This window comes from Mesoplodon mirus, assembly GCF_964341445.2.
Source record: "Mesoplodon mirus genome assembly, chromosome: 5".
Lineage (NCBI taxonomy): Eukaryota > Metazoa > Chordata > Mammalia > Artiodactyla > Ziphiidae > Mesoplodon > Mesoplodon mirus.
Window position 1 is genome coordinate 38,743,311 of NC_138980.1, and position 26,476 is coordinate 38,769,786.

The 26,476-nt window shown below is 58.0% G+C and overlaps 4 protein-coding genes and 1 long non-coding RNA gene across 17 annotated transcripts in view; 2 read left to right on the plus strand and 3 right to left on the minus strand.

Annotated features, from left to right (window-relative positions):
* Positions 1-2,254, plus strand: part of HNRNPM (heterogeneous nuclear ribonucleoprotein M) — a 39,618-nt gene extending 37,364 nt beyond the window's left edge. For all 8 annotated transcript variants that reach the window (XM_082620814.1, XM_082620815.1, XM_082620808.1 and 5 more), the window contains 2 exons: positions 186-237; positions 1,832-2,254. In XM_082620814.1, the coding sequence (XP_082476940.1) occupies positions 186-237; positions 1,832-1,995 (216 nt within the window). In that variant the 3' untranslated portion in view covers positions 1,996-2,254. The remainder of the gene's footprint in view (positions 1-185; positions 238-1,831) is intronic.
* Positions 2,255-3,346: 1,092 nt separating this feature from the next.
* Positions 3,347-12,562, minus strand: PRAM1 (PML-RARA regulated adaptor molecule 1). Of its 2 annotated transcripts, XM_082622488.1 has the most exons (10): positions 10,923-12,562; positions 7,465-8,512; positions 7,318-7,375; positions 7,165-7,241; positions 4,595-4,652; positions 4,371-4,479; positions 4,063-4,225; positions 3,938-3,971; positions 3,819-3,853; positions 3,347-3,678 (listed from the first exon to the last, which is right to left on the minus strand). In XM_082622488.1, the coding sequence occupies exons 1-10, from the start codon at positions 11,010-11,012 to the stop codon at positions 3,641-3,643; spliced, it is 1,710 nt and encodes a 569-aa protein (XP_082478614.1). In that variant the 5' UTR covers positions 11,013-12,562; the 3' UTR covers positions 3,347-3,640. The 2 variants fall into 2 exon arrangements, with proteins under 2 accessions (XP_082478614.1, XP_082478613.1); XM_082622487.1 differs by having other exon boundaries at positions 3,347-3,853.
* Positions 10,053-14,638, plus strand: LOC309804840. Of its 2 annotated transcripts, XR_014294175.1 has the most exons (5): positions 10,053-10,208; positions 13,830-13,952; positions 14,055-14,254; positions 14,351-14,387; positions 14,473-14,638. It is a non-coding gene; the product is annotated as an uncharacterized lncRNA (long non-coding RNA). The 2 variants fall into 2 exon arrangements; XR_014294174.1 differs by having other exon boundaries at positions 14,055-14,638.
* Positions 14,639-14,727: 89 nt separating this feature from the next.
* Positions 14,728-19,073, minus strand: ZNF414 (zinc finger protein 414; the record flags this gene model as incomplete). Of its 3 annotated transcripts, none has more annotated exons than XM_082622489.1 (7): positions 18,932-19,073; positions 17,912-18,221; positions 17,496-17,603; positions 17,286-17,391; positions 16,404-16,747; positions 16,272-16,322; positions 14,728-15,834 (listed from the first exon to the last, which is right to left on the minus strand). In XM_082622489.1, the coding sequence occupies exons 1-7, from the start codon at positions 18,932-18,934 to the stop codon at positions 15,494-15,496; spliced, it is 1,263 nt and encodes a 420-aa protein (XP_082478615.1). In that variant the 5' UTR covers positions 18,935-19,073. The 3 variants fall into 3 exon arrangements, with proteins under 3 accessions (XP_082478615.1, XP_082478616.1, XP_082478617.1); XM_082622490.1 differs by lacking the exon at positions 18,932-19,073 and having other exon boundaries at positions 14,728-15,567; positions 15,661-15,834; positions 17,912-18,658; XM_082622491.1 differs by lacking the exon at positions 14,728-15,834 and having other exon boundaries at positions 16,258-16,322.
* A 4,485-nt stretch (positions 19,074-23,558) lies between these two features.
* The window catches only part of MYO1F (myosin IF), a 34,090-nt gene continuing 31,172 nt past the window's right edge, over positions 23,559-26,476 (minus strand). For both annotated transcript variants that reach the window (XM_082622113.1, XM_082622114.1), the window contains 4 exons: positions 26,000-26,083; positions 24,983-25,178; positions 24,736-24,905; positions 23,559-24,006 (listed from right to left, as the gene is read on the minus strand). In XM_082622113.1, coding sequence (XP_082478239.1) covers positions 23,930-24,006; positions 24,736-24,905; positions 24,983-25,178; positions 26,000-26,083 — 527 coding nt within the window. In that variant the 3' untranslated portion in view covers positions 23,559-23,929. The remainder of the gene's footprint in view (positions 24,007-24,735; positions 24,906-24,982; positions 25,179-25,999; positions 26,084-26,476) is intronic.

The following is a 26,476-nucleotide window of genomic DNA, read 5'->3' on the forward strand; positions in this document are numbered from 1 at the left end:
GGAGTGGACTTGCTGTGCTAGTTTGGAACCTCACCTAGACAGACTCTTTGTTCTCTGCTGATTATCTCAGCGTGAAGGTCAGCCGGTTTCTCTGTGTAACAAGTTTTAAAGGCACTCTGAGACAATTGATGTTTGTGCATTAGGATTTGGTTGAATCACTCACCAGTCTCCTTTTTCTCCCTCAGCTCCCATTTGATTTTACATGGAAGATGCTAAAAGACAAGTTCAACGAATGTGGTAAGTATTTGAGAGGCTTTCTAGGTGCTTACTTGTGTTGTGGCTTGTTGGTGCTGCATTGGGAGTCATGCAGCGAGGCTTCCATCCTAGACTTCACAGACGCCTTCCGTGACTCTGGAGGATGGATGGGACTTGCCATTTTTCTGCCTGTGCAAATATTCAAGCAGGTTGTTGAGTTTCCTTTTATGTGTCAGATACTTTTTCACCTGTGTTCTCATTTCATCTTTTTCTCTTTTTTTCCCTCTTCCAGTTTTTGAACGGAGGTAGTGTTGTCCCCATTTTACAGAGTCAGGCCAAATCATGTTCCCAAGGTTACATGGCTTCTAAGTGACAAAGCTAAATAAAATAAATACATCTGAGACAAGGTTGTTTTCCACAATAGCACTATTGGTTTGCGCCTCAGAGAGCACTCGCCCAGCAGGTCCCTTGGGTGAGGTTTCACAGGCTCTGGGCACACAGTAGCTTGTGTGCGATGAAGCTAAGGGTCTCTGATTGAGGTTTCCTGGCACACCAGGCAGCCATTCTGGAAGGGTCACTTTGTGGCCAAAAAGAAGTTGTCTACGGTTGAGGCCCTGCCCCTCACCCCTACCACCTCTTTTCTTTTAACCATGTCAAGTTGGGCGCCCCAGCCCTAAGCCAGAGGTCTGGGTGGCTCCCTGGATCAAGGCTTCCTCGGTGTTTTCTCATTTCCTTTTGCTGCAGTGACTCAGATTTCACCACTATTGCTGCTTCTCCTGGTTCTTCTCTTGGGTCAACTGTTGAGCCATAGCCTGCCTTCTTGCCCTGTTCTTGTCCTCTTTCCACACTCCTTAGTTCCCAAGTTGTAGTGGATATTCTGAAAAGTCAAATTGGATCATGTCACTTCCCTCTGCCACAGATGCCCGGAGGTGTCCCTCTGCTGGCAAGAGAAAGCCCAAACTACGATCCCCTGTACGACTTAATGTCACCCTAAGCTGTTTTAGAACTTTCCTGTGAGAAGCCCTCCAGGATGTTGACCTCTTAAGCAGAGTCGATGGCCCTAGAATTGTGGGTGCCAGCACCGCTTACACTGTGTGTTCTTGGCCCTGTGTTTCTGTGGCTCTTTCCTTGTAGATTGTTTCCATGGTGCTTGACACATACCTGGATGCTTAACCGGAGCTTGAATGAATATGTGTAACCTGCTTGCCAGTTATTGCAAAGCTTGTATTTGGACAGCACAGAAGTGTCCATGGTATTGGCATTGGCCTTGTAAATGCGGTGGAGCAGTGTATTAAAAGTGAAGCCTCTGTAAAATTTGCCTATAAAGCTGGCTTCACACAGCGTCTTTTTATAACTCTTGAGAGTAAAGGTGTGCATTTGAAGCCGCCAGGAATGCTCATGACGGGTCAGATTGTTGTCCCGTTGGCAGAAGAATGGCAACGTGGCTGAGGGCCATAGTAGCTGGGTTCCAGCCACTGTGTTCTGAGCATTCATGCGCCAGGCGTGAGGGCACTCTCCCTTTTGACTCTGTCGACCGAAATCCAACAGGTGATCTGGACTGAGTGGAGCTCAGACTGAGGCTGAGCTCTGGGTTTGCCTGATGAGTTGTGGTCTCTTCTTCCCTCCCTGTGCCCAGGCCACGTGCTGTATGCCGACATCAAGATGGAGAATGGGAAGTCCAAGGGGTGCGGTGTGGTTAAGTTTGAGTCGCCAGAGGTGGCTGAGAGAGCCTGCCGGATGATGAATGGGATGAAGCTGAGTGGCCGAGAGATTGATGTTCGAATCGATAGAAACGCTTAAGCAGTTGCCTTTTTTAAACATCGATACCAGACCTCTGAATTTGTATTTTTTCTTGTTAACCATTTTAATTTGTTGGCTGGATGTATAAAGATGTTTAAAAAATTCAGTTGCTTTTTGGGGTAATTTGAATTACTTTTTTAATGACTGGGGTTCCATTTGACTGTTTGCATTGAGATTGCAATGTGCGCAATTTTTTTTGTAGTTGTGGCATCTTGTTGACATCGAATATGACTTTGATAATAAATACCAGTTCCTGAAAGCTGCTTGCTTTTTGCGTGTGTGTTGTGGGGTAACTGCCCGAGTTTGGGGGAGCTAGAGCTGCTCAGTCTCCTTTCTACCCTTGGAGCTGTGGACCCTTGGGGTGGGAGGCCACACAGGCCCCAGCCACTTCAGAAAAGTCTCATTGTGGAAACGGAATCCTGAGTGGACCTCAATCCCCCAGGGCCGGTTAATGGTGCACTTGGCTGTCGGAGCCATCCTGTCTCCCCTGGTGCAGTTCTGTGGGGCACAGATGCTGTGTCAGGCTCGTTTCCAGTTAGACTTTTGTCTCAGTCTGCTCCGGCTGCTGTAACACACATTTGTTTCTCACAGTTTTGGAGGCTGGGAAGTCCAAGATCAAAGCGCTGGGAGATTCAGTGCCTGGTGAGGGCCCGGCCCTAGTTCGTGGATGACACCTTCTAGCTGTAACCTCACATGGCAGAAGGGGCCAGGGAACTTTCTCAGACCTCTTATTTTTTAAAAAAATAATTTTTTAGCTTTATTTGTTCGGCCATGCCGCGTGGCTTGTGGGACCTTAGTTCCCCCACCAGGGATTGAACCTGAGCCCTCAGCAGTGAAAGTGCGTGCAGAGTCCTAACCACTGGCCTGCCAGGGAACACTCTCAGACCTCTTTTGTAGGGGCACGAATCCCATTCATGAGGGCCCTGCCGCCACGCCCTAATGCCCTCCCCAAAGGCCCCACCTCCTAGTACCATCACGTTGAGGGTTAGGTTTTCAACGCAGGAATTGTTTTTGGCAGCAAGGACACAAGTGCTCAGTCCATAGCAGCTTTTCTTTGCTAAAACAGACCAAGTAGGGTGAGAGTTTCTGAGCATATTTTGTCCTGTCAGAGGTTTAGGCTGAACTTGATACCTGGACTCTTATCAGAACTGGGTCACATTCCCCGCAAGATGTGATCTCACACGTAGGTCCAGTTGGGCTGTGTAGCCTGTGAGAAGCTGCAGCTGCTGCTTGTCACGTTGGATGTGGAGGGTCTTCACTCTGGCTGGCGGCTGACATGGGGTACCATCACAGGGACTCCCACCTCAAAGTCTAGCAAGGTGCCAGCTCCCTTGCTACTACCTTCCCCTGCCCTACTTTTCTCCTTTCTGGCCTTTATCCTTGAGGGGTGAGACCTTGGAGGAGGGGGTTGACCCCACAGATTCCCCCAAGTGTCTGATCATGGCTCCACTGTGTGGTGCCCATCAGGAGGGAAAGAAAAGACAAGAGGCAGGAATTGCTTTAAAAGAGGGGCTTTATGTGGTCTGTGTACGTGGTCAGACAGGAGCCTGGGCAGTTCTGTGACGGCCAAACTGGGATCCAGGGCTCCTTCGGTTAAGAGGTGGCTGGATTGGTGGGTTGTCCTGGGTCCCCACCCCTGTAGGCCTTATCGTCCCCCGGGGAATGGTTGATTATCCAGAGGATCTGCTGAGGAGGGGTGACTTCCAGTGACCCTTGCCCCATAAGCAGGTAGCCAGCAGCCCCTGGCGGAGTGGGATGGGACCTTACCCCCTCCCAAGACACTGTAGTCCCTTCCAGTCCACCCGGAGCATCCACATACATACCCCAGGAACCGACGTCGTCATACACCTCTGTTTCCCTGGTTGAGAGCACAGTTAAGGTCAGTAAGGGTCACCCCACCCCTCGCCCCTAAATCCCCCACCCCATCAGGGCCAGCACTCACAGGGGCAGTAGAGCTGTTCTGGGCACGTAGCCATCTGCGAGGAGAGAGCGGGGGTGGGTGAGTTCTCCGCCCTCCCTGGTGGTGGTCGTCGTCTTCCCAGGGCTGCCCCTGCTGGGCTCACTCACACTTGCCCTTGGTGTCCCGGCACAGCATCTCCTCCTTGCTGGTGAACTCGATCACCTCCAGGATCTCCCCACGCCGAATCGCCAGGTGCTTGCCACCCCCGCGACGGGTCTTCGCGTTGGGGTCAATCATCATCCTTGTCTGAATCACAATCTCCCCCTCAAACTGGGGAGGAAGACATCAGAGCTTTTGGTCGTGCTGCCACCCTGAGGACCCCTGGCTTCTTTCTGAGGATGGAATTTGTGGGGCTTTGGTCAACTGGTGCTGAGCCCAGCCCTCCCAGGACTCTTGCTTTGCTTGGGGTTCACACCTTGAACTTCTTCCGGAACTCCCGCTCAGCTTTCTCTGCCTTCCGGATCTGCTTCAGAGACTTCAGGTCCGTGGGCGGCAACTGCTGTGGCTGGGGGCCCTTCTCCTTCCTGAGCCCCCGGGGAGTTGGGTGCTTCTGAGCAAGATGTGCTTCTCAGGGACCCCCTTTTACCATCCTCCCAGAGCTCAGCTCCACCCTGCCCCACTCCCTTTGCCCTCTGGTACCTGGGCTCTTGGTCTTGTGGTGGCCTCCTGGGGGGTTTCTGGGTAGACAGCACTTCATCTGGGACAGTCAGAATGCTGAGTTAGGGCAGGGACTGTTGGTTCGGCCTCTGAATCTGGCGGCCTGCTCTTTCCCTTGTCAGTTCTCAGGACCTTGGTCCCCTCCCCACCCCGCTGCCCAGGCCTTTCTCATGAGTTGTGAGTTTTAGTGGATTGCCTTTCATTTTCTTAACTCCTGTCGCAGGCCAGGCATGGCAGAAACTGTTACCACTCATTTCAGCTGTCTCAGCTGTCATCCCAAGTTGCTTGCTGAGGAGGACGTAAGGGTTCAGAGAGGTAACGCAACCTGCCCCAGGTCACCCAGCTGTTAAATGGTAGAGGCAGGATTTCTCTGTAGGCTTTTGAGGTCATTTCACACCTGCCTCGTAGAGCAGGTGGGGTTCTGGGAATTGTGATGAGATTTGGGTCAAAAAATAAGGCGAAGAAAAATATTTCCTAGAAGCAAAAGAAGTCCGCCTCTGAGAAGGGGCTGTTGGGCTGGGGCTCTTGCCTGGCCTGGCTGATGATGAGACTGGACTGTGAGGGGTCTCCCAGGTGAGGACTGACTACCCCGCAAATGACCAGCTTTCCAGGTATGAGCCCTGCTGGCCAAGGGTGTGGCTTACAGTGAGAGCCTTGTGAACACAGGGTGAGTGAAGGATCCAGAACCTGAAGCCCCCAGCTTTTTGCAGTCCTCTCTGAATGACTTGAAGTGCTGCTCTGGACATTTCTAGGCCAGCAGACCCTTCCATCAAGCTGCCCGAGGGGCATGTGCATGGTGCCCTTCCACCCCTTCGGACACTGAGTTTGCCTCCAGCCTCAGCTGGGTGGTGCTCGGGTAACGGTGCCACCCAGAGGCTGCCCAGGCTGGAGATGGTCACCCGGCTGGGAGGAGTCTTGACTTCACCCCAGGGCCCCTACAGACCTGCCGCAGCCAGAGAGCGCAGCCCTGGGCACGGCAGTGCGGGGCGGACCCTGGTGCCCTGTGTCCCCAGCTCCCTGGCAGTGTGATCCTGAGCACGCTACCCTCAGCTCCTGAGAAAGAGCTGGGCCCGGCCCCTCCAGAGGAGCCCCCAGCTGTGCAGGGAGCCTCTAGTGGAGCCGCCACTGCCCTGAGAGAGGCAGAGAGTGGGAGGGGGGAGCCCAGAGTCCTTCCGACTGGGGACAGACTTGAGAAGGGCAGAGCTGCCTTTGGGACAATCAGTGAGCCCCACTCAGTGTCTCGAGAAGGGGGAGATCTGGGGAAGCATGAGGTATCGGCTCGGAACCTTGAAGAATGACTGGCGGTTGTCCAGTGGCTGGGACGGTGAGCAGAGGGAGGGAAGTGTCTGGTCTACTTGGGGTTGGGGAAGGGGAAGCGGTGGGCCATGCCTGCGGAGCTGCTGGAAGTGGAGTGGCCAGAGGTGCTCCCTCCCCACGTCCACATCCCCAAGAGCGGCCCCCCAGACCCAAGCCACAGAGCCTAACTGGAGCGGAAGCAGGAGGGGCCCTGTCAGGAAGCTCTGTGCTAACGGGTGTTGCAAGCAGCCCTTGGGGAAAGCCCAGGAGAAGCAGAAGGGGCTGGGGAAGGAGTAACAGCTGTATAGGCAGCAGACTTCGGAGGGTGGGCTGGTGAGGAGGGAGCGGTAGCTGGGGATCCCAAAGGCACCTCTGATGAAACGTTCCCCTGCAGGAGACCCTTCCAAAGACAGGGCAGGGAAGCAGCCTGGGAGCCTAGGGTCTGGGCTCCTGTGTATAGGCTGTGCGACCTGGGGCAAGTCACTTCTCGTGTCCTCAAGCTTCCACTCCTGTAAAATGGGCAGGACACTGCCTCGGGGGTGGTGGGCTGTGCACATTCGGTGAAGTGCTGGCATGGGAGCCTTGGTGTTTTCACATGGGGCTGGTGAGTGCATCATCCCCGAGCTGGGCCTGCTTGGCCTGCATCCTGCTCTCCAGGAGCAGAGGTGTGGAAGGGAGAGAAGGGTCCTTGGAAACCCAGAGCACAGAGAGAGAGAGAGTTGCCTGGGACTGCAGACCTGGAGGGTCGGCCACACCCTGTCTCCAGCCCCTGCCTCTGAGTTCAGGCCCAAGTCCTGCCTGGACATCCCTCAGGCACCCCCAACACCATGGGTCCCTTACTCAGGTGCAGGCTCAACATTTGGGGCTCATCCCTGTCATGAGCTCGCTTGCTCTCGTCCCTGGTGATGCACCACCAAGTCCTCTTGCTGCTTTGTACCTGATTCTTCCACTGCTCTCCATGTCTTGTGCCACCACCCTGGCCCACACCCCTGCCCTGGCCACACCCTGGTCAGGCTGCTGGCCTCTGGGCCGCCCTTACTCACATTGTTCCACCCACCAGGAGCTGGCGTGACCTTTCTGAAAGGCCCCTCCTCCTCTCTGCTTCCTCCCCTGGCGCTGCTTTCAATCCATCAGGGATATGGACTGCCACTTGGCCTCACACTAGCAACATGGCAGAACACACCCTCGTAACAAATGTTCTGCAGGTGCCTTGGCAGACTGGTCTGGCTGAGGGCCCGGCCCCGTCACCAACAAACCTCTGCCCTCGGGGCTGGGTCTGGAGTCGTCTGTGGGCTCCACGTCATCGTACAGCTCGTAGATCTCATCTGGGTTCCTGCGGGGATACCTGAGATGAGGGCCTCTTTCGATCCCGTGACCCACGCCTGCACCCCCTGACTCCCCACACTCACTGTGGAGTGTCTTCAGGCTGTCGAGGCCGGAAGTCGGCAGAAGAGCTCCTCCGCAGAGCTGTGGAGAGATGAGAACAGGAGGGAGGGAGGCGGGCACTGTGGGGGAGCCTCCACCCCCTCCTTTCTGCCTGGGCTGCCCTCACCCACCTGTGCCTGCTGCCAAGGTCCTCCGAAATCTCTGGACGTCCCTGGGGCCTGGGGGCAGTGGGGGCTTGGCTGGAGGGGCGCCCAGGCTGCTGACAGGAGGGAGAGGCCTCTGCCGGGGTGGCTGGCCAGGTTTGAGGCCCAGCCTTGAGCCTCCACCGCGAGCGAGGGCTCCAGATCTCTGCTGCCTGGCTCCAAACCCTGGGCTGAGTGGGAACCTAGGGCTGGAGCCTGCAACGGCAGTGGGCAGTGAGCTCTCTGAACGGGAGCCAGGGAGTGGAGGCTTTCTAGGGAGGTCACCGAAGAACTCAGCCTGCGGGTGCTTCCTGGGCAGAGATCTGGGCTTGTGCTGCGAGGACTTGCAGGGCGGCCCCTGCCCCTCGGGCTGCAGAAACTCCTTGGGGAGCAGGCTGCACTTGGGCCCCGAGGACGTCCTGGGGAGGTCACCACACTCAGGCCGCGGGGACTTCTCGGGGAGGTCACTCAGCGGAGGCTGTGGCATCTTTCCAGGGACTGTACTGAAGTTGGGCTGTGAGGAGTGAGACTGGGGCTCACTGGACTCGGGCTTTGAAGGGGGCATTGGGGGGACCTCAGTGGACTCGGGCTGCGGCAGGGACTTCTCAGGGAGACCACCAACCCCAAGCTGCGGGGGCTTCTTGGGAACGGTACTGAACTTGGGCTGGGGGGGCTTCAGGGTGGCCTCATTGGACTCAGGCTGCTGGGACTTCCTGGGGAAAGCACCGAACTTGGGCCCTATGGGGGGCCTGGGGGCGTGGCTGAGCTCAGGCTGCAGGGGTTTCCTGGGGAATGGAGTGGCCTTGAGCTGTGGGACCTTGGAGAGTTCACTGAACTCAAGTTTGCAGGGCTTCTTGGGCAGATCAGTGAACTTGGGCTGGGGGGGCTTCTTGGGATGCTCGCCTAGCTCAGGCTGTGGAAACTTTTTGAGGAGTTTGTTGAACTCGGGCTTTGGGGATATTTTGGGGAGTTTGCCGGTCTCGGGCTGAGAGGCCTGGAACTTTGCTTGAAGGCTCCGAAAGTCCTGATGACTCCCCTAGGGGACACGGAGTCAGGCAGGGACTCAGACACATGCGGGTGGTGGAGAGACGGACGTGGGACAGGCAAACATGGTCATGGACACGCACCCCCTTCCCCTGGCTCCTGTTCAGTTAGCTCTTCTCCCCCACCTTCTGCCCTTGGCCGCCATCTCTGTTGGCCATAGACTCCCACGTTCTTGTGTCTCCAGCCTCCCTGTGAGTCCCAGGCTCTCCTAGACTACCACACCCTCTGACCTCGCCACTCAGGACCAGGATGTGCACCCAGCCTCACCCCACTCTGGACCCGAGCTCCTGGGGCCCCTGGGGCCTGCTGCTCCCATAGCCCACCCCACCCCCTCAGACAGGGGAGCATCCTCGAGCTCCTCCCCGCCCCCCTCCATGCCCCCAGGCCCTTCTTTTCTCATTTCAAAATACATCCGGAATCCAACCACTTCTCACCGCCTGCACCACTGTCCTGGCCCAGAGGAGCCCGCCCGGGGAAGGCAGCATCCCCTGTTGCCTGGATCATTTAATAGGCTCCTCCTTGGTCTCCTGACCCCCCCACCCCGACCCCGCACCCCCATCCCTGGTCAGTCCTCTCGCAGCAGCTGGAGGAGGCCTGTTAACCCTCAGTAGGTTTGTGCACCTCTGCTCAAAATCTGGCCGTGTTCCTTCATTTCCCCACAGTAGAAGCTAAAGATCTCACGAGGGACTTCCCTGGCGGTCCAGTGGCCAAGACTCCGCACTCCCAATGCAGGGGGCCCGGGTTCGATCCCTGGTCAGGGAACTAGATCCTGCGTGCCACAACTAAAGATCCCGCATGCCGCAACGAAGACCCAGTGCAGCCAAATAAATTAAAAAAAAAAAAAATCTCACAAAGGCCCTGAACGGTAGATTCGACCTCTCCTACCCAGTCACCTCCTTGGCCTCCCCTTCTCCCATCTCCTGCCCTCTGCCTGGGACACTCTCCCCACCGCCTGGCTCTCCTTCTCCTCTTCCAGGTCTCTGCTCCCATATTTCTTATTAGAGAGGCCTTCCTCCCAGACCACCCTAATTAAAAAAAGAAGATTGGATTCCCCCTTCCCAGGATTCTCTATCCTCCCCAACCTGCCTGATGTTTCTCTTAGTACCTGCCACCTTGTATCATTCTATTTATTTTACTTAATACTTGTTTTTTTGGGGGGTGGTGGTGGCGGTGGCCATGCCTCGCGGCACGTGGGATCTTAGTTCCCCGACCAGGGATTAAACCTACGCCCCCTGCATTGGAAGCGCAGAGTCTTAACCACTGGACCGCCAGGGAGGTTCCAATACTTGTTTTAGAAATGTGTCTTGACTATTTGTGGGACTTTTTTTTGTTTTGGTCTCTCTCCTCCTCCTTTCCCCAGCCCCTGTGGACCGTCAGCACCCCGAGGGCAGCAGCTTGTCTTGTGCATTGCTGTCCTCCCAGTGCCTGGCCTGTGCTAAGATGCTCAGTAATTCTTTGTTGAAATAAAGAATGTACAGGACACAGAGACAGGCATATGCGCGGTCTGACCATCACGTTCTCACACAGACGCACGTGGAGAGACACTGAGAGACCTGGAGGCAAACCTGAGGGCAGGGCCCCACAGTCCCAGACACCCGACTGATGGTCAGGGATGCCCACCAGCACCGGCAGGCAGGCCCCCGAGCGTGGGCACGCGCACCAGCCCTGGCACAGGAAGTCCGTCCCAGGTACGGTCTCGACCAGCCCCACATCCTTGGTCACGGACACAGGAGATGCACAAGTAGGCCAGGCCTGCTCTGACCTACAAGTCACCCCAGAGGTGGCCCTGCCACAGCTCCCATGCCTGGCTTCACCTGGGGTCGAGGAGACCGGGGAGGGGAAGGGTACGACCTCGGGGACTTTGCCCCCGCCTGTGCCTCACTCTGCCCTGATCCAGAGAACAAGGAAAGGTGCCGGGGCCTGAGACGCCTCCGTGGAAGCCCCCCTACCTGGTGGGTTGGGGCAAGGCTCCCAGGTGACCCCGGGGGCCAGAGAAGCCGGGGTCAGCAGGTCAGGCCTTGGGGCACTGCTGGGGTGAGGGGTGGGCAGCGTGTGCGTGACCCGCTTTGTCGCCCCCAGGAAGGCCCTACCCCTCACCCTGGCTGCCTGTTACCGGGTTGCTATTCATGGGGGGAGGGAGGGGGGGTCGTCTGGGCAGGGCCACCCGTCCCCCTTCTATTCGCAGCCTCAGCCTCTGCTACAGGCCCCTTGGGAGCCTGAGCTGTCCCAGAGGTGGGTCCTGGCTGCCTCCTACCTCTGGGTGTCTGTGTCCGTCACAACCCTGAAAACCTGCCTGCCCCTCTGCCGCCCCGCTCTTGGAATGTGCCTTCCAGTTTCCACCGGTGGCATCCCTTGCCTCTGGCCAGTGGGGGGGCTCTCCCAGGGCTTGGGGGCTCACTCACCATGGCTGCAGGCGGGTGACGGGCCACAGGGTGAGTGGGACCTGAGCCAGGGCTGCTGCCTTCAGGAAGTGACTGTAGCTTCTGCTCCATGGGCCCCACAGGGTGGGGTCTACCGGCCAGGCGGGGAGGGCAGAGGAGGAAGGGGAGGAGGTGGGACAGCCCCAGCCTGTCTTCAGGTCCTGCTGGGAGCTTCTTGAATTCCTGTCCTGCACTGCGCTTTGTGCATCATTTCTCAGCAGACACCCAACGGTCACTCATTTCTCGACTCTGCTGGCCCCCTCTCTCCCACCCCATGCCCTACTGTGTGCTGACCTCTGGACTCCAGGAAGGACTCATGCCAGGCCCTGAGGACCTCCTGCTGACAGAGGCAGGCCAAGGCCAACTCCTCCCAGGGCCTCTGCGGGAGGGGAGTGGTAGTTCTCAGCGGGGAAGGGGCACGGCCAGTTCTGGGCCATGAGACCCCAGGAGTCGAGCGAGCCTGACGGGTGAGGCCCTCCTGCTGGCTCTTGTTGCCTCAGTCCGCCTTCCTCATTTCAACACTTCCCTGTAGCCTGATTTCCAGCTCTGAGCAGGACTTAGGACTTCCCTGTTACAGGGGCAGACGTTAACACGGGCCGAGGGCCCAGGTGGGATGGCACGTTTGGTGGTGGGTGGGTGGGGAGTGTCCAAGGCTCCCAGAAGACAAGAAAAGGAGGAAAATGGGGACAGCTGGGAGGCCAGCAGAGAGGGGGTGAAGGTGGTAGGCAAGATCAGAGCTGTGAGGGTGCAGCGTGCGAGGCCTGGCCAGACAACAGAGACCCTGATGGCAGGGCTCGGTCCCCAGGAGGTCAGTGACCTTGGGCTCATAGAGAAAGGGAGAAAACACCCAGTGGGAGAGTGCAGAGCCCCGATTCTCAGTTCGGCTATGCCACCAGGATCCTTTGAGGAGTTCACAGAAAGACCGAAGCTCCTGGAGATTCTGACTTAATTGGTCTGGGGCGTGGCCTGAGCCTGGGGATTTCTTATACACCCTCAGGGGGATTCTAGTGTGCAGCTGAGGAGCACTGGTGCCCACAAGTCACCCTGAGACCCCGATAAAGTGTGGGTTGTGCCTCGGGTCTGAGGTGGGGCCTCAGATTCTGAAACATCCCAGGTGATGCCCATACTGCTGGTCCAAGGATCACACCAAGAGTAGCAAAGATGTACTGAAGTTTCCAGAAAGATCCACATGAGACAGGGACCGAGGCTGGGCATTGCATTCCCAGCAGGAGCCCTTCACTCGCCTCTGCCATGAAGGCCACATACAGCAGTCAGCAATGACTCTGCCTGTGCCTGCTCTTAAGAGCACAGCTTGGGGATTCTGGAGCCTCTGTGCCTGTGCATCCCTGTCCTTGAACGGACAGACATGCACTCTGGGTCACATTTCCGGATGTGGGTCCGCCTTCGAGTAGGAGGCTGGGGATGCTGACGAGGTCTGGGTACTGGAGCGGCTCAGCCTGTTCAACGTGAGCCTGCAGTCTCAGGCCAACCTGCCCCCTCCGGGGCGGCCGTGTAAGGTGGGTGCCGGCTTGGACGCGCCGGCCCTTCATTCATTCTCCTTTCAGACCGACACTCTTGGGCGCCCTCTGCTGGGCGGAACCGGGGCCCTAAGAGGACTCAGCTTTCAGGCATCCTGGAGTTGGGGTGGGGTGGAGGGACCCTCTGTGGGGCTCCCAGCTTGGTTGGCCAGAGGGAGGTCAGGGGCTGCAGGAGCCCAAAAGGGTCAGCGGGAGCAGTAAGACTTCCCAGGCGAGCAGACAAACGTTGGATGGGAGTTGGGAGGGGGTGAGGGTAGGGGGCAGTTTTCAGAGTGACTCAACTCCCTAGGCCTCAGGGCAATTTCAGCTTGCTCCAGAGGGCAGCGAGGGGCCCAGGGAGGACTGTGGACCCACTGTACTCATGGGAGGGGCTGTTGCATCTTCGTGGGTGATGCGGTTGGGGGGGGCACCTGGACCAAGATACCTGGGTCTCTCTGGGAAGGTCCTGACAGACTGGGAAGTGGCACTGCCTAGATTCGGGGGTGCCTGAATGAGGGGCTTGATGGGGAAAACTCCAGGGGCTGGGGACCCTGGTACCCTGGAGACGGAACACCAAGCCCTGAAGATGCAAGAAGGGGTGGGCCTAGAGCCATATTCCCAAGGGTGTCTAGGGGCCTTGTGAGTGCAGGAAAAGGGGAGAGTGCCCTTTGGGCCTCGCTGCCTGGGTTTTCTCATCAGTGGTAACTGTGCCCCGCTTCTGGGGTGGTGCAGAATCGGTGACTTGGAACCGGGCCCGGCTAGAGTCAGGGCTCAGTCAGCTTACCCTCCTAGCCTCACCTTCTCTATCTGTAAAGTGGGCCCTTTGACCCACCTCCTGAGAGGCTCCTGAGAGGGTCCCAGGCAGCCGGCCACAGGCTTGGTGGTTGGAGTGATGTCAACCACCTGCGAACATTTCCCACGCTCCCTCCCTCTCTCCCCATCCCTCTTTTGAATCCTAACAAGAACTCCACGGGCTTCCCTGGTGGCGCAGTGGTTGAGAGTCCACCTGCCGATGCAGGGGACACGGGTTCGTGCCCTGGTCCGGGAAGGTCCCACATGCCGCGGAGCGGCTGGGCCCGTGAGCCGTGGCCGCTGAGCCTGCGCGTCTGGAGCCTGTGCTCCGCAACGGGAGAGGCCACAACAGTGAGAGGCCCGCGTACCGCAAAAAAAACAAAGAAAAAACAAAACAGAACTCCAAAGGATGAGTATTCGTGACACTCATTTTAAGGAGTAAGAAAGTGAGATGCAGAGAGGTTGAGTCTTCCCCAGGATCACCCAGCTGTGGTTCCAAGGCTTCTGGCTGAGAAGGGGCAGGGGAGCTCACAGGGGGCCTGAGCCCCAGGGTTCCCTGACAGCCCATCTGGCCCTACAGCGGGTGCTGAGTGACAGCCGCTTCAGTGGGGGCCTGGAGGTGCTGGCGGAGTGGACACCTGGCCTGAGCAACCTGCGACTCAGCTGCAACCCCATCAAGGACACTGGAGCCCTGAAGCCCCTTGTAAGGCTGAGGGCAGTGGGGCAGGCAGGCGGGCAGGCCGGCTCCTGGGTCCAGGTGGGACAGGTCCAAAGGGTGCCCAGATCTCCCTGTTGCCCTTCCCAGGAGAAGCTGAAGGGCCTTCAGAACTTGAAGCTGTTCAACTTCGAGGAGTCACAGCAGCTGCGCTAACGGGAGCAGGATTTTGAGGCGTTACCTGAACTTGGCTACCTGGATGGCTTCGATGCTGGGGACCCTGCTCAACTCTGAGACTGAGGCCAACATGCTGGGGGACGAAGATTCTGAGGAGGACTAGGGGGAGGATGGTAAGGAGGGCAAGGGGAAGATGGGAGGCTGGTGAGTGAGGGGTGTGAGGCCTGGGGACTCCACCTAGGGGGTGACTAATGTCTTGCTGGCTGCAGATAGAGGACAACTCTGACGACTTGGAAGATGGAGGAGGTAAGGAGTGAAACAGGGTGGGGTGGGGCTGGGGACGGGGACCTGGTCCTTGGGTTCTTGCTCACAGGATGTCTATGTTCCCCAGGAGGAAGAGGAGAGAGATGCTGAGTGTGGTCCTGAGAAGAGGAGGTGGAGAGGTTCAAAATGGGGCCTTGTGGGCTACTAGGAGAACAGGATCTTCATCCAGAGAGCTGAAGGGAGCTGTGGGGAGCGGTGGGGGTACTAGGCAGGGGAGGAGCACGATAGGAAGAGTTCCCTGTTTCCAGAGGTGTTCAGACTGGGGGGAAGGGCGGGGGGGGGTTGCCTCTGGTGCTCCAGAACGGGGGCGGGTGGGATTAAAGCCTGGGCTGGAAGGGAGCAAGATGCAGGAAGTAAAGCGGCCCCGAGGGATGGCTGCCAGCAATGCGTGGGACTTCCATACCCTGGAGGCTTGACCCTCAGGGTTCTGGTGACAGCAATGTGGCACCAGATTTTGAACTCTAGCCCCAGCCTGACTTCCCAGGAAGGAAAGGAAGAAGAGGACCTATATGGGGTAGAGATGAGAAGGGAGGAAGCCCAGGTTCTCCAGGGCTGGCCTTGACCCACCCTCCTCCTCAGAGCTGGAGCAGGGGGAGGAGGGGAAGTGGGCAGCCGAAGACAGTGAGGAGGATGACAATGAGGCCTGAGTGCCCAGCCCTGGGGGCCCTGGCACCTCCCTTCTACTGCTGGGACTGCCCCACCACCGTCACCTCCCTGAGAGTCCGTACTGGCCTCAGGACCTGGGGGGCTCCAGCTGGGCAGGCGCTCCTGACTCCTGTAAGTTTTTAAATAAAACTGGAAAACTTCCGTCTCATCTGGTTTCTGGAAGTGGTGGGACAGGACAGAGGACCACCTACAGCTGTCCCACTGTTGAGATTGACAGGGGAGGTGGGACACAGGTGGGCTGTGAGGGGGAGGCCTGCCCCCTTCCGAGGTGGGAGCGCCCCAGGACTGCACTGGAGGGGCATGGGACCCAGACACAGCACAGGCTGGCTCATCTGCCTCCTTTATTGTCCCGCCACCCCGCCCATCGCAGGCCCCCCTAAAATTACAAAACTACCCACAGCCCACCCGCAACGCGGCGTGGTTCACAGCAGCGAGAAAACCGGACACTCCCCCTCTGACAGCAGCGGCGACACCTTGGGTGCCAGTGGGGCCGGGTCTGGGTGGAGCAGAGGAGGGGGCGCCTGAGCCTCAGCCCCGCCCCTCGCCTTAGGTCCCCCGCCCTCCCCACCCGCGCGCTCCCGGGCCTTACCCGCCGGCGCGTCGGGGCGCGGCTGCCCGGGCGCCGGCGCCGCGGGGGCGATGGGGCGGTGGTCCTCCAGGTGTAGGGTCATGGCGGGCCGCGAGGCCGTGGAGAAGGCGCACTGCATGCACGAGTAGCGGCCGCGCGTGTGCTCCCACACGATGCGGCTCGGGGCCGCGTGCCCTGCGGGCAGGCGGGACCCCGTCAGCCCCGGGCCCTGGGCGAGGGCGAGGACCGGGGCGAGGGCGGGTCGGACCTTTCTCCCTGCCTCCCCCTCATCTCCCAGGCGCCGGGCTGTGGAACGGCTGATCCGTTTCTCCCGGGCGTTTCCCCATGTATTTGGGGGGAGCAAACTTGACTTATCCGCGTTCCCCTCTCCCATTCTCTGAACCAACGTAGGGGGAAGGACTCGGGAACCGGGTGAGAGTTTTACACGGAAACGCCGGCGCAGATAAAGAGCAGGGGCCGTAATTTTTTAAGGCAAAATCCTGTATTTCGGGGGTGACATTTCTGGCCACCTGGGAAGGGGCTGGGCACCGCTGCCTCCCAGTATCCCCTATGCCCCTCAGGGCGCAGGAGAGAAATCCCCTCCACCCTCCCCGGTGATCACCTGCACGCACCTGAGGGCGTATCGGAGCCGCCCTGGGGTCTTCGCGGGCTGCCGCCGGCACCTGCGGTAAATGGGCGGGTCAAGGTCAGAAGTCAGAGGGAGCCCAGCCCACCCTTCAGGCGGCCCTACCCCCCACACTCACCTTGGCTCTTTTTCCAGACTGCGGCGCTGGAGGCAGGCGGCCCGGGAGCGGCGGCCAGAAAGGGGCGCGGGCGTGGGGGGCTTAGGCCAAAAGGCGCGGGGTTCAAGTAGGGCAGGAAGGGCCCGGTGGGGGCAGGGGCAGGGGTCGTGAACGGCTCGAGCAGCGGGAACTGTAGCCCAGGCGCCGACGCAGGGTCGGACTCCGGGGGGCGCTCGGGCGCTGGTGGCTCCTTGTCGAGGGCGGGGGGTGGCGGCGGGGCTGGGCTCTGCGCATGCTCGGCGCAAACATGCAGGTGCTTGAAGAGGGAGCGGTGCGTGCGGAAGCGCAAGAGGCAGTTCTCACACCTGGGGGCGGCACAGGGCTGGGCTGAGTCTCCTGGGGGACAAGGGAGGGGCCTATCCGTAATAACCTGAGGAGCCGCCGCTCGAGGGTGGTAAGGGAGCCTGGGCCCAAACAACAGATCCCCCATCTGCGGGGGAGGAATTTGCCCTAAGCGTCCCCCTACTGTGGTCCCGACCCTTCCGGACCCCTCCAGGTCGGAGCCCTGGGAAGATGAGGAAGGAAATCTCAATTGTGACTTAGGTGATCGCTTTTCCTCTTGGGAGGTAGAGGGCTGGGCGGAGCCGCGCCAAGTATGTCCCCCCGCCCAAACCCCTTCCGAGCCTCGCCCTCAGGGTCCCTAGAACTTGCTCTAGCGACAGTGTCTCTTCTGGGCAGGTTAAGGGCAAGGCTTGCCCTAGTTCACGCCCACTTCCTCGACCCAACCCCCTGGACTAGGAAGGGAGAAAAGCCCGGACCCCAGGTAGTGGCTGTCAAATCAGTGGTGGGGGGAGCTGCCTGGTCACCGAGCGCCAGCAGAGGTGGGGGTGGACAGGGTCTCACTTGAAGTAGCGATTGGGTTTGTAGTGCAGCCTGCCGTGTGCCACCAGTTCCTGCATGTTGGGGAAAGTCTCGGTGCAGCTCAGGGCGGAACAGCGGAAGAGCTTGCCTGGCAGGGCAGGGATGAAGGACAGAGGAGTGGAGAGGGGTGGCCAGTCGGCTCTGCCTGCCTCCCGCCCTAACCTGCCTCCCCACCACCTACCCTGGCCCTACCTTCCAGGGACTGTGTGGGTGGGCAGTGGGTACGCAGATGCTGTGCCAGGTCTCGAACGCTGGGGAAACTGAGGCAGCAGCCAGGGCTGGAGCAGGGTATCTGCTTCCCTGCAGGACGCACAGAAGCGGGGGGAGGCGGGTGTCACCGTCCCTTCTCCATCCACACTGTCTAGGGTTCTACCCCAGAGAGGCATGTATGGGGTTGCAATTACCCTATGGTCTCTTACTGGGGCCTTCACCCTCTGCCTCCAACAGAGGGTTGGGGCTGAGTTGGCCTGGCTCACACCCTGGCATACACCTGGGGCTCATTAAGTGGTGATTCCCTCTAGATGGGCCCCAAGTCTGGAGATACTCTGTATTCTTCACTTCTATCGTTCCAGGCCTGTGATCCCCCAGAAGGCCCCATCACAGGTCACCTGGTGGTGGGCGTCGTCTGGGAGGCCGCAGGTCCTCACTGGTTCCGGAGACAGTGCTGGTCAGGCCAAGGCCGGGTCCAGGGCCAGCATGGCCACTGTCTGGGGCTGGGGAGGCACCCTGCTGGGTCCCTCCAAGCCCTCCACGTTCCCACACTGGGGGTGTGGCTGCCTGGTCAGAGCCTGGCTCCTCCCCCATGGAAGAGGAGGTGGCTACAGCAGCCACAGCTGGGGACACCTCCTTGTCGGTCTCACTGGAGCTGGGCTGTGCAGTGCCAGGCATGTCTGGGCTGGGACCCGAGGTTTCCTCCTCCTGGTGGAAGGAAGAGGTGGGGAGAACCCCTCTGGGCCCAGGGTCTGCCTGGGCCAGCCAGGGGAACTCCTCCACCCCGCCAAGACCACTGGGCATTCCTGAAGCAGCAGATGCCCCGGAGACGTCACCCAGTCAGCCCCCATCCTAAGGAGTGGCAGGGGGTGAGGGTGGATTGAGCTCCTGCCTCCTGTGTCCCCATCCTCTGGGAGGGAGCTTGGAGGTGTTCCAAATGTAGAAAGGGGTACCTTTCTAAGAATCACCTATATGAAAGAAGCATGCCTTTGACCCTAACTTGGAAAGGTGGGAGGCGCCCTACAAGGCAGGGGCGTGGCCCATAGGGAGTGGGCGGGGTAAAGGCGGGGCTCTGAACCGGGCGCGGATAGGAACATGCTGGAGGGGCCAGAAGTGGCCGAGTGGGTTGTTGGAGGACGGAGATATATCTACCAGCCGGGCTCGACCTGTGCAGGCGAACTGGAAGTGCTGGGGCCCCGGCCGTATGAAGATCTGGGGCGGAGCCCGAGCCCTGTGGGCGTGGCCCAGTCGAAACCAGGCCCGGAAGTAGGGGGTAGGGTGCTCCCCGAGTGACAGCCAGCGGCGGGCGAGTGCCCGGATGTGGGGGCGGGGTCGGCCGGAGGCTACGTGCGCTACAGGGCCGCTCCCCGCTAGTCCCCGCTGGTTCGCCGCGTCCGCGTCCCCGGCGCCGCGCTCACCATCCTCGGCCTGGTTCTGCCTCTTGTTCCCGCGGCTCCGGCGGCTCCAGCTAAGGCTGCGGTGACTCCTTCGGTGGCCGCAGGCTCGCGCTCACGTCGGCGCCATTTTTCGCCTCCCAGCTCTCGCGAGAACGGAGGCGGGGGCCTGTGCACAGTGCTCCGCGAAGAGGCGGGGCCTGAGATCCGGGACTGTCCTGGACAGCGGAGCATGCGCCGTGGCGGATTTGCAAGCGGAGGGCAGTCATAGGGTGCAAAGAATCTGCAGGCAGAGATCTAGGATTAAAATCTTCCGGGGCCTCTGTGTTCTTCTCTGCAAAATGAGCATCTTCATCCTCTCCAGTTCCGTCACCGTACCTCGAAAGGGGATAAACAGCGGTTCTCTTTTTTGAAGAGTTCGTGTTTAGAGGGCCTCCTCTTTGGAGGGAAATTGGCAGTGGCCGTCAAAATTTTCAATGCACTTAGTTCTGACGTTGGAACGGGTCTACTGAGATAGCCAAGGGCGGGAAGCAAGCCAACTGTCCGTCCTCGGGACACCCGGAACAGGTGTAGCCTAAGGATGGAGAGGTGCGTGTTTTCAGGAGGATGGATGGAGAGCCTTGGGTATACCGGCGTAGAATGAGTCACCTATCCAACCTACGTTTCTTTTTCTTTCTTTTTTTTAATACAGTCTCACTAAGTCTCACTACATCTCAGAAAGTCACTCTAGAATTTAACACTACTGTTTTTTTGTTTTTGTTTTTATTTATTTATTTTTGGCTGTGTTGGGTCTTCGTTGCTGCGCGTCAACCTACGTTTCTTGAGTGCCTACTCTCTGCTAGGCGCTGGAGACCCAGAGATGAACAGGACAGACCAACATCCCCACTCCCAGAGTCCGCTCAAGGTTTAAAATGGGGAAACAGACAATGAATCAACACATGCAGCAAATGATCTTACGTTATATTAAGTGCTACAAAGGAAAAACAAAACAAAACAAAACCCCAGAAGGATGTGATGGTGATGGGTCAGGAAAGTTTCTCTGTGAGGTGACTTCTGAGCTGTCACCTGATGGTCAGGAAGGAGTGAGCCAATGGAAGGTCAGGAGGCCACAGCACTCTGGGAAGAATGGACAGCTGGTGCAAGTGGCCTGAGATGGGGAGGGACAAGCTCGTCTTTTTCAAGAAACAATGAGGTGATCAGCTCACTGCTGGAGCAGAGTGGAGGCAGGGAGTGGAGGTCAGAAAGTGGACATGGTGCAAGAAAGGTCATGCAGGGACCTTGTGAACCATGGAAAGAGAGGCATGTGATCTCTATTCTAACCTTGAATCTTTTTCTTTTTTTTTTTGTACGCGGGCCTCTCACTGCTGCGGCCTCACCCGCCGCGGAGCACAGGCTCCGGACGCGCAGGCTCAGCGGCCATGGCTCACGGGCCTAGCCGCTCCGCGGCATGTGGAATCTTCCCGGACCGGGGCACGAACCCGTGTCCCCTGCATCGGCAGGCGGACTCTCAACCACTGCGCCACCAGGGAAACCCTAACCTTGAATCTTTAGCAAGGGGAGGTACACCATCTGATCGCCGGTTGTCGTTTGGAGGATGGGTCATTGTGGGGACGGTAAAGTGGATCTTTGATCTCAGATCTCTATAATACATTATTTAACCGTTCAGGAAGTATTTCTTGAGTCCTAGGCAAGTGTAGGCTTTATGTACGGTGTATTTCCATCTATATATACATAAGATGTACCTATCTGCCTTTTTTTTTTTTTTTTTTTTTTCTTTTTGCGGTACGCGGGCCTCTCACTGTTGTGGCCTCTCCCGTTGCGGAGCACAGGCTCCGGACGCGCAGGCCCAGCGGCCATGGCTCACGGGCCCAGCCGCTCCGCGGCATATGGGATCCTCCCAGACCGGGGCACGAACCCGTATCCCCTGCATCGGCAGGCGGACTCTCAACCACTGCGCCACCAGGGAGGCCCCCTATCTGCTTTTATACGCTAAGAATACCACTGGAAGGAGACGAGACGTTAACAAGTTGGTGGGGGGACAGGAATTTTCGAGTGAGGGGAAGACAGATTTTTCACACTCTTGGGCTGTTGGAATTTTTTTTTTTTTTTTTTTTTTTGGCCGCACCATGCTGCTTGTGCGTTGCGGCCAAAAAAATCCCCTGTGTCTTAGTTCCCCGACCAGGGATCGAGCCCAGGCCCACCACAGTGAAAGCACAGAGTCCCAACCACTGGATGGCCAGGGAAGTCCCATGGGCTGTTTGAATTTTTAAAAACTGTTTTCTTTTGATTATCGTTAATACAGTTAAAACTCATTAACTGTATTAAAAACTCCTTAATTAAAAAAACATCATTTTGATGCAGGGTGGAGGGGTGTGTGTGTGTGTGCGCGTGTGCGTGCAGGGGAGGTTGGTGCAATCTGGGGAAGGGTGGGATGAGGTCCCAGAAAGGACAAGGAACCAAGAAAGGGAGAGGAGGGGCCCAACTTAAGAAATTTTGTAAAAGAGTCAACAGGATGTTGCTGAGTGGGGGGGACCAAGCTGACTCTGAGGTTTGCAGTCTGAAGATGCTATAACCTAGATGTGAGATGCTGTCTGTTAGAAGATGTCAAACCCACTCCCTTCTTCATCCCTAGTGCCTCGCCCAAACCTCACCCATCAGTCCTGCCCGGAAGGCCCCACTTCCTGCAAACAGGGTGCCTGCTGTGGCAGTGGGGCCACAGGGCTGTACCCCAAAGTGCCAGGAGGGGGGGCAGCCTGCATGATGAATTCTAGGGCAGAGAAGGGAGACAGAGGCCCTCATTCCCCTTCAGCACCAGGAAATGCCCAGCTGATGAGGCTGTGGCTCACACAGTCCTCCCCACTCTGTCCCCCAATCTAAGTCTTGCAGAGAGACACAGTGGTGACTGGGCAGTGGAGGGGCAAAAATCAGAGATGCAGAGAACCAGGGACATTCAAGGGACGGGTTAAATGCTTTTGTATAGTGATTGGCTAATAAAAGGCTGTTGAGGGCTTCCCTGGTGGCGCAGTGGTTGAGAATCTGCCTGCTAATGCAGGGGACACGGGTTCGAGCCTTGGTCTGGGAAGATCCCACATGCCACGGAGCAGCTGGGCCCGTGAGCCACAACTACTGAGCCTGCGCGTCTGGAGCCTGTGCTCTGCAACAAGAGGCCGCCATAGTGAGAGGCCTGCGCACCGCGATGAAGAGTGGCCCCCGCTTGCCACAACTAGAGAAAGCCCTCGCACAGAAACGAAGATGCAACACAGCAAAAATAAATAAATTAAATTAATAAACTCCTACCCCCAACATCTTCAAAAAAAAAAAAAAAGGCTGTTGAGACCCAGTTGCAAAATTGGGATTTTTTTTTTTTCCCAGCCATGCTCAGCTTCCCAGGTAGGTGTAGATTCTACAGAAGGCTCTGCTGACCAGTCTTTCTTTGATACCTCATCTCCCATCCCCCAGGTGGGTAGGTGTCCTCTGCCTGGAGTCCTCCCATCACAGCATAGATCACTCTGTGTGGTATTTGCCATCAAGATCTGCTGACCCAGGGCTTCCCTGGTGGCGCAGTGGTTAAGAATCCGCCTGCCAATGCAGGGGACATGGGTTCCCAGCCCTGGTCGGGGAAGGTCCCACATGCCGCGGAACAACTAAGCCCGCACCACAAGTACTGCAGCCCGCACGCCTAGAACCCGTGCTCCACAACAAGAGAAGCCACCGCAACGAGAAGCCCGTGTACCGCAAGGAAGAGTAGCCCCCGCTCGCCACAACTAGGGAAAGCCCGCGCACAGCAGGGAAGACCCAACGCAGCCAAAAAATTTATGTAAAAAAAAAAAAAAAAAAAAGGTCTGCTGACCCTTTTCATCCTTCTTGGCTCCTCCAGCAACGTCCACACTCTCTCTGCATCTCCCTCCCCTGCTCCAGCCCCTGTCCCTTCTCTGGCTCAGTCCTGACCCCACCCATCTGGCTCCATCTCTCCCAGACTGACTGCTCTTTGTGGGGCTGAGCACAGAGCGGTTGTTCATTTGGAAAGCCAGTATCCTTAGGCTCAGACCTAAGGTTTCAGCTGCACCTGCAGGGAGGTCTGAAAGGCTCAGACTCCGGCACTGGTTTGGAGACAGCTGCGGGGACCAAGAGACAGCTGGAGGGGACTGGTAGCTAGGCTGACCCCCTCTTCACCATGACAATAAGTGCAGAAGGCCAGGGCCCTCGAATGTCAGAACTGGTCCTGACGCCAGGTGAGTGAGGGCTAAGAAAACATAGACATGGGGTGGGGGTCAGGGTTCAGGGGTGATTCAGGGTGAATTATGGGGGGCCATGTGGGACCTGCCTCCTTTGTCAGGGTCCAGTAGGGTCCCAGTTTGTTTGGGGGTGCTGCAGAGTCAAAGCTGACAGGACCCACTGGAACATTTGCTGCAGGAAAGCTGGCATGCAGCTTCTGGAAGCTAGCAAGTGAGACCAACTCAAGCTTTGTGAGGGGCAGAAGCATATCTGAGTTCAAGACTTGGCTCTGTGCAATCTTGGGTGAGTGACTAAACCTCTCTGAGCCTCCATTTTTCCATCTGTAAAGTGGGATATTCACTGCTACCACCCCACAGGGTTGTGAGAAGGTGGTCCTTGTTGGGGCTCAGTAAGTTAACTCATGTTTTCACTCGGCAAACATTTATTGCCCCAGTGGTTAGAAAAGGAGGGAAGTCAAGCTTGTCAAGGTCCCCCCGACTGTGCCCGGCACTTTGCCTGCAGGACACAACTCATTTCCTACTCACAAGGCAGCTGGGAGGTAGGTTCTGCTGTTAGCCCTGTTTGACACAGGAGGAAACAGGTGTGCCTTGGAGGAAGCCAGGGCCCGGGGGTGGCTTAAGTGGTGACCCCTAGACCCAGGACCTGGCCTAGGCTGGGCTGGAGGCCACAGGACTGGACCTTCTGGCCAGTGCAGCCAAGGGAAATGAGACCCGCATTGCAGGGCCTGGCTCCTGGCAGGATCCAGGCAGGCAGGTGGGATGGCAGGATCCCAGGCCCCTGTCCCGTTCAGATCTTCTCCACGTAGTTTCCTGGGAAAAGGCCCTCCTGGCCATGCAGCCGGCCTTTCCACCAGCCTGAGGCATCTGTGGGAGAGAAGAGAGCGTGAGGCTGAGCTCAGCCCACTCCGGGGAAAGCCTTTCATGCTGGCTCTGTGTCTGTCTTTCTGTCTTACTCGTCTGCACTGGCCTGGCATAAGGCAGAAGCTGAAAAGAGAAGACAGAAGGGCAATTCCCCAGCGGTCCAGTGGTTAGGACTCTGCGCTCTCACTGCCGAGGGCCCGGTTTTGATCCCTGGTCCGGGAACTAACGTCCCACGAGCCGAGCAGTGCGGCAAAGAAAAGAAAAAACATGTCTTTTAGGGGACTTCCAAAAAAAAAGAGAAGACAGAAGGAAGGGAGGGAGCAACGCGTGGGTTTTCCTTGCCACTGGCTCACACTCTGACATTTTCTAGACCATTCTCTTGTGCTAGTCCCTCATCCATCTCCTCCTATAGGTCCCTCCCCATAATCCCCTTGGTGGAACAAGGAATGACCCCCTAAGGGTTCCCCTGCCCACCTGCAGAGGGTGCTGTTGAGTCCCAGGCTCCTCTAGGGGCAACCCAGGGGCAAGGTAGGAGGTCTGGAGGCCTGGGCCATCCAGACATGGCCCATTTCCTACTCACAAGTAGGTTCTGCTATTAGTCCTAGTGCTTGACAGGTGAGAAGAATGAGGCTGGGGTACGGGGTGCGATACAAGTGAGGCCAGGCTTCCAGGGTGGCTTAGGAGGTGACCTCCAGACCCTGGCTCCTCCCATTTCTGCCCTGGCACACACACCTTCCATGAGGATCTCGATGACCTCGTTCACGTTGAAGCTCAGCTCGTCCACATCTTGGCCCATGTACTGGTACAGTGCCCGGCACCTTGGGCCATGTGTCCGTGGCTGGGGCTTAGGTCGGCCCACACCGGGCACAGGTCTCTGCCCTATGCTGCGCTTCCTCTGCATGCTGTGGGCACAGGGAGGCACTCGTCATAGCCCCAGACACTCCCCCACCTCCTGGGGCTGCCCTCCCACACCACCTACCCAGCCATGCCCTGGTCAGGCACATTGAGGAATTCTGTGTTGTGCTCCGAGGGGGGCCGTGCCCGTGGGCGTCTGCTGGCCCCCAAGGCTGAGGAAGGAGGGCCCTGTGGCGGCTTCTGGGAGCCCCGTCTGGATGTGAACTCCAGGGGTAGGGGGCCCCCTCTGGCAGAGGGAGGCACCCCATTGCGATCCAGGACTGCAATGAGATGGGGGCATTTGTCAGGGTGATGCTAGGAGGATTTGGGGGGACTTGGCTCCAAGTTCCCTGAGGGAAGAGGCAGCTACTCTTAACCAAGTATGGTAAGGATGACCTGGAGGGAGAGACCCTGGGGCTAGGAGGCCCTAGAGGGAGACTCTGAAGGGGTAAGATTTTCCCCTACCCTCTTCTGTAGGAGGGTTTTTGTGGGTGGGTCTTGGAGGATGAATAAGAGCTCAAGTGGAGTAGGAATTTGGGAGACAGGCAGAGCAAACAGCCCAAGCAAAGGCCTGGAGGTAAGAACAAATTTGGTAAGTTGGCAAAATAAGATGTAGCTTGCATGACAGGAGTGTAAGGTGGGAGGAGAGAAGAGGTCAGTGGTTAGCTGGGTTCGGATTCTTTTTTTTTTTTTTTTTTTTTTTTTTTTGCTGTACGCGGGCCTCTCACTGTTGTGGCCTCTCCCGTTGCGGAGCACAGGCTCCGGACGCACAGGCTCAGCGGCCATGGCTCACGGGCCCAGCCGCTCCGCGGCATATGGGATCCTCCGAGACCGGGGCATGAACCCGTATCCCCTGCATCGGCAGGCGGACTCTCAACCACTGCGCCACCAGGGAGGCCCTGGGTTCGGATTCTGAAGGGCTTTGAATACCAAACTAAGCTTTGGCTTTATTCTTTGGGAGATGGGGAGCTATGGAGAGTTCTGGACAGAAAAGAAGAGCATGGTCAACTCTGCTTGTTAGATCCTGTCGACAAGAGGTCTGGCTTAGGCCTTGGAGCCCACAAGAGGCAAGGAAGACACTTAGTGGGGGGTGTTTCTTCACCTCTAGGGGGCCCGGGAGCTGCCCGGGTAGGGGCCTGGGCCGACCTTCTGGGTTTCCCCTGGGCCATTCCTTTCCGTGTAGGCTCTGAAAGGGAAAGGGGAAAAGATGTAGGGATTTGAGTGGTGACTAGACAAGGTTCTTGGCCCCGCCCACAAGTCCAATCCACTCTGTGGCTCCGCCCCGGTCCCCGCCCCCCCGGCTCACTGGCTCTCCCATCAGGTGGGAGCCCCTTAGTTACTGGAACACTGGTTCCGCCCAATAATTGGCTCCGCCCCTCCGGGAACCTATCTCTTATTGGCTCCTGGGCCCGCCCACTCCAAGGCTCTCCCCATTCATAGCCGGCTCAAGGGTGGACTCCCTGGCCTCGCCCCTTCCATGTTTCTCGCCCACTCATTGGTCACCTCGCGAGCCCTGCCCTCTTCACGGCCGCGTTCTCTCTTTAGGTCTCTCAAGTCCCGCCCCTCCATGGCCCTCACC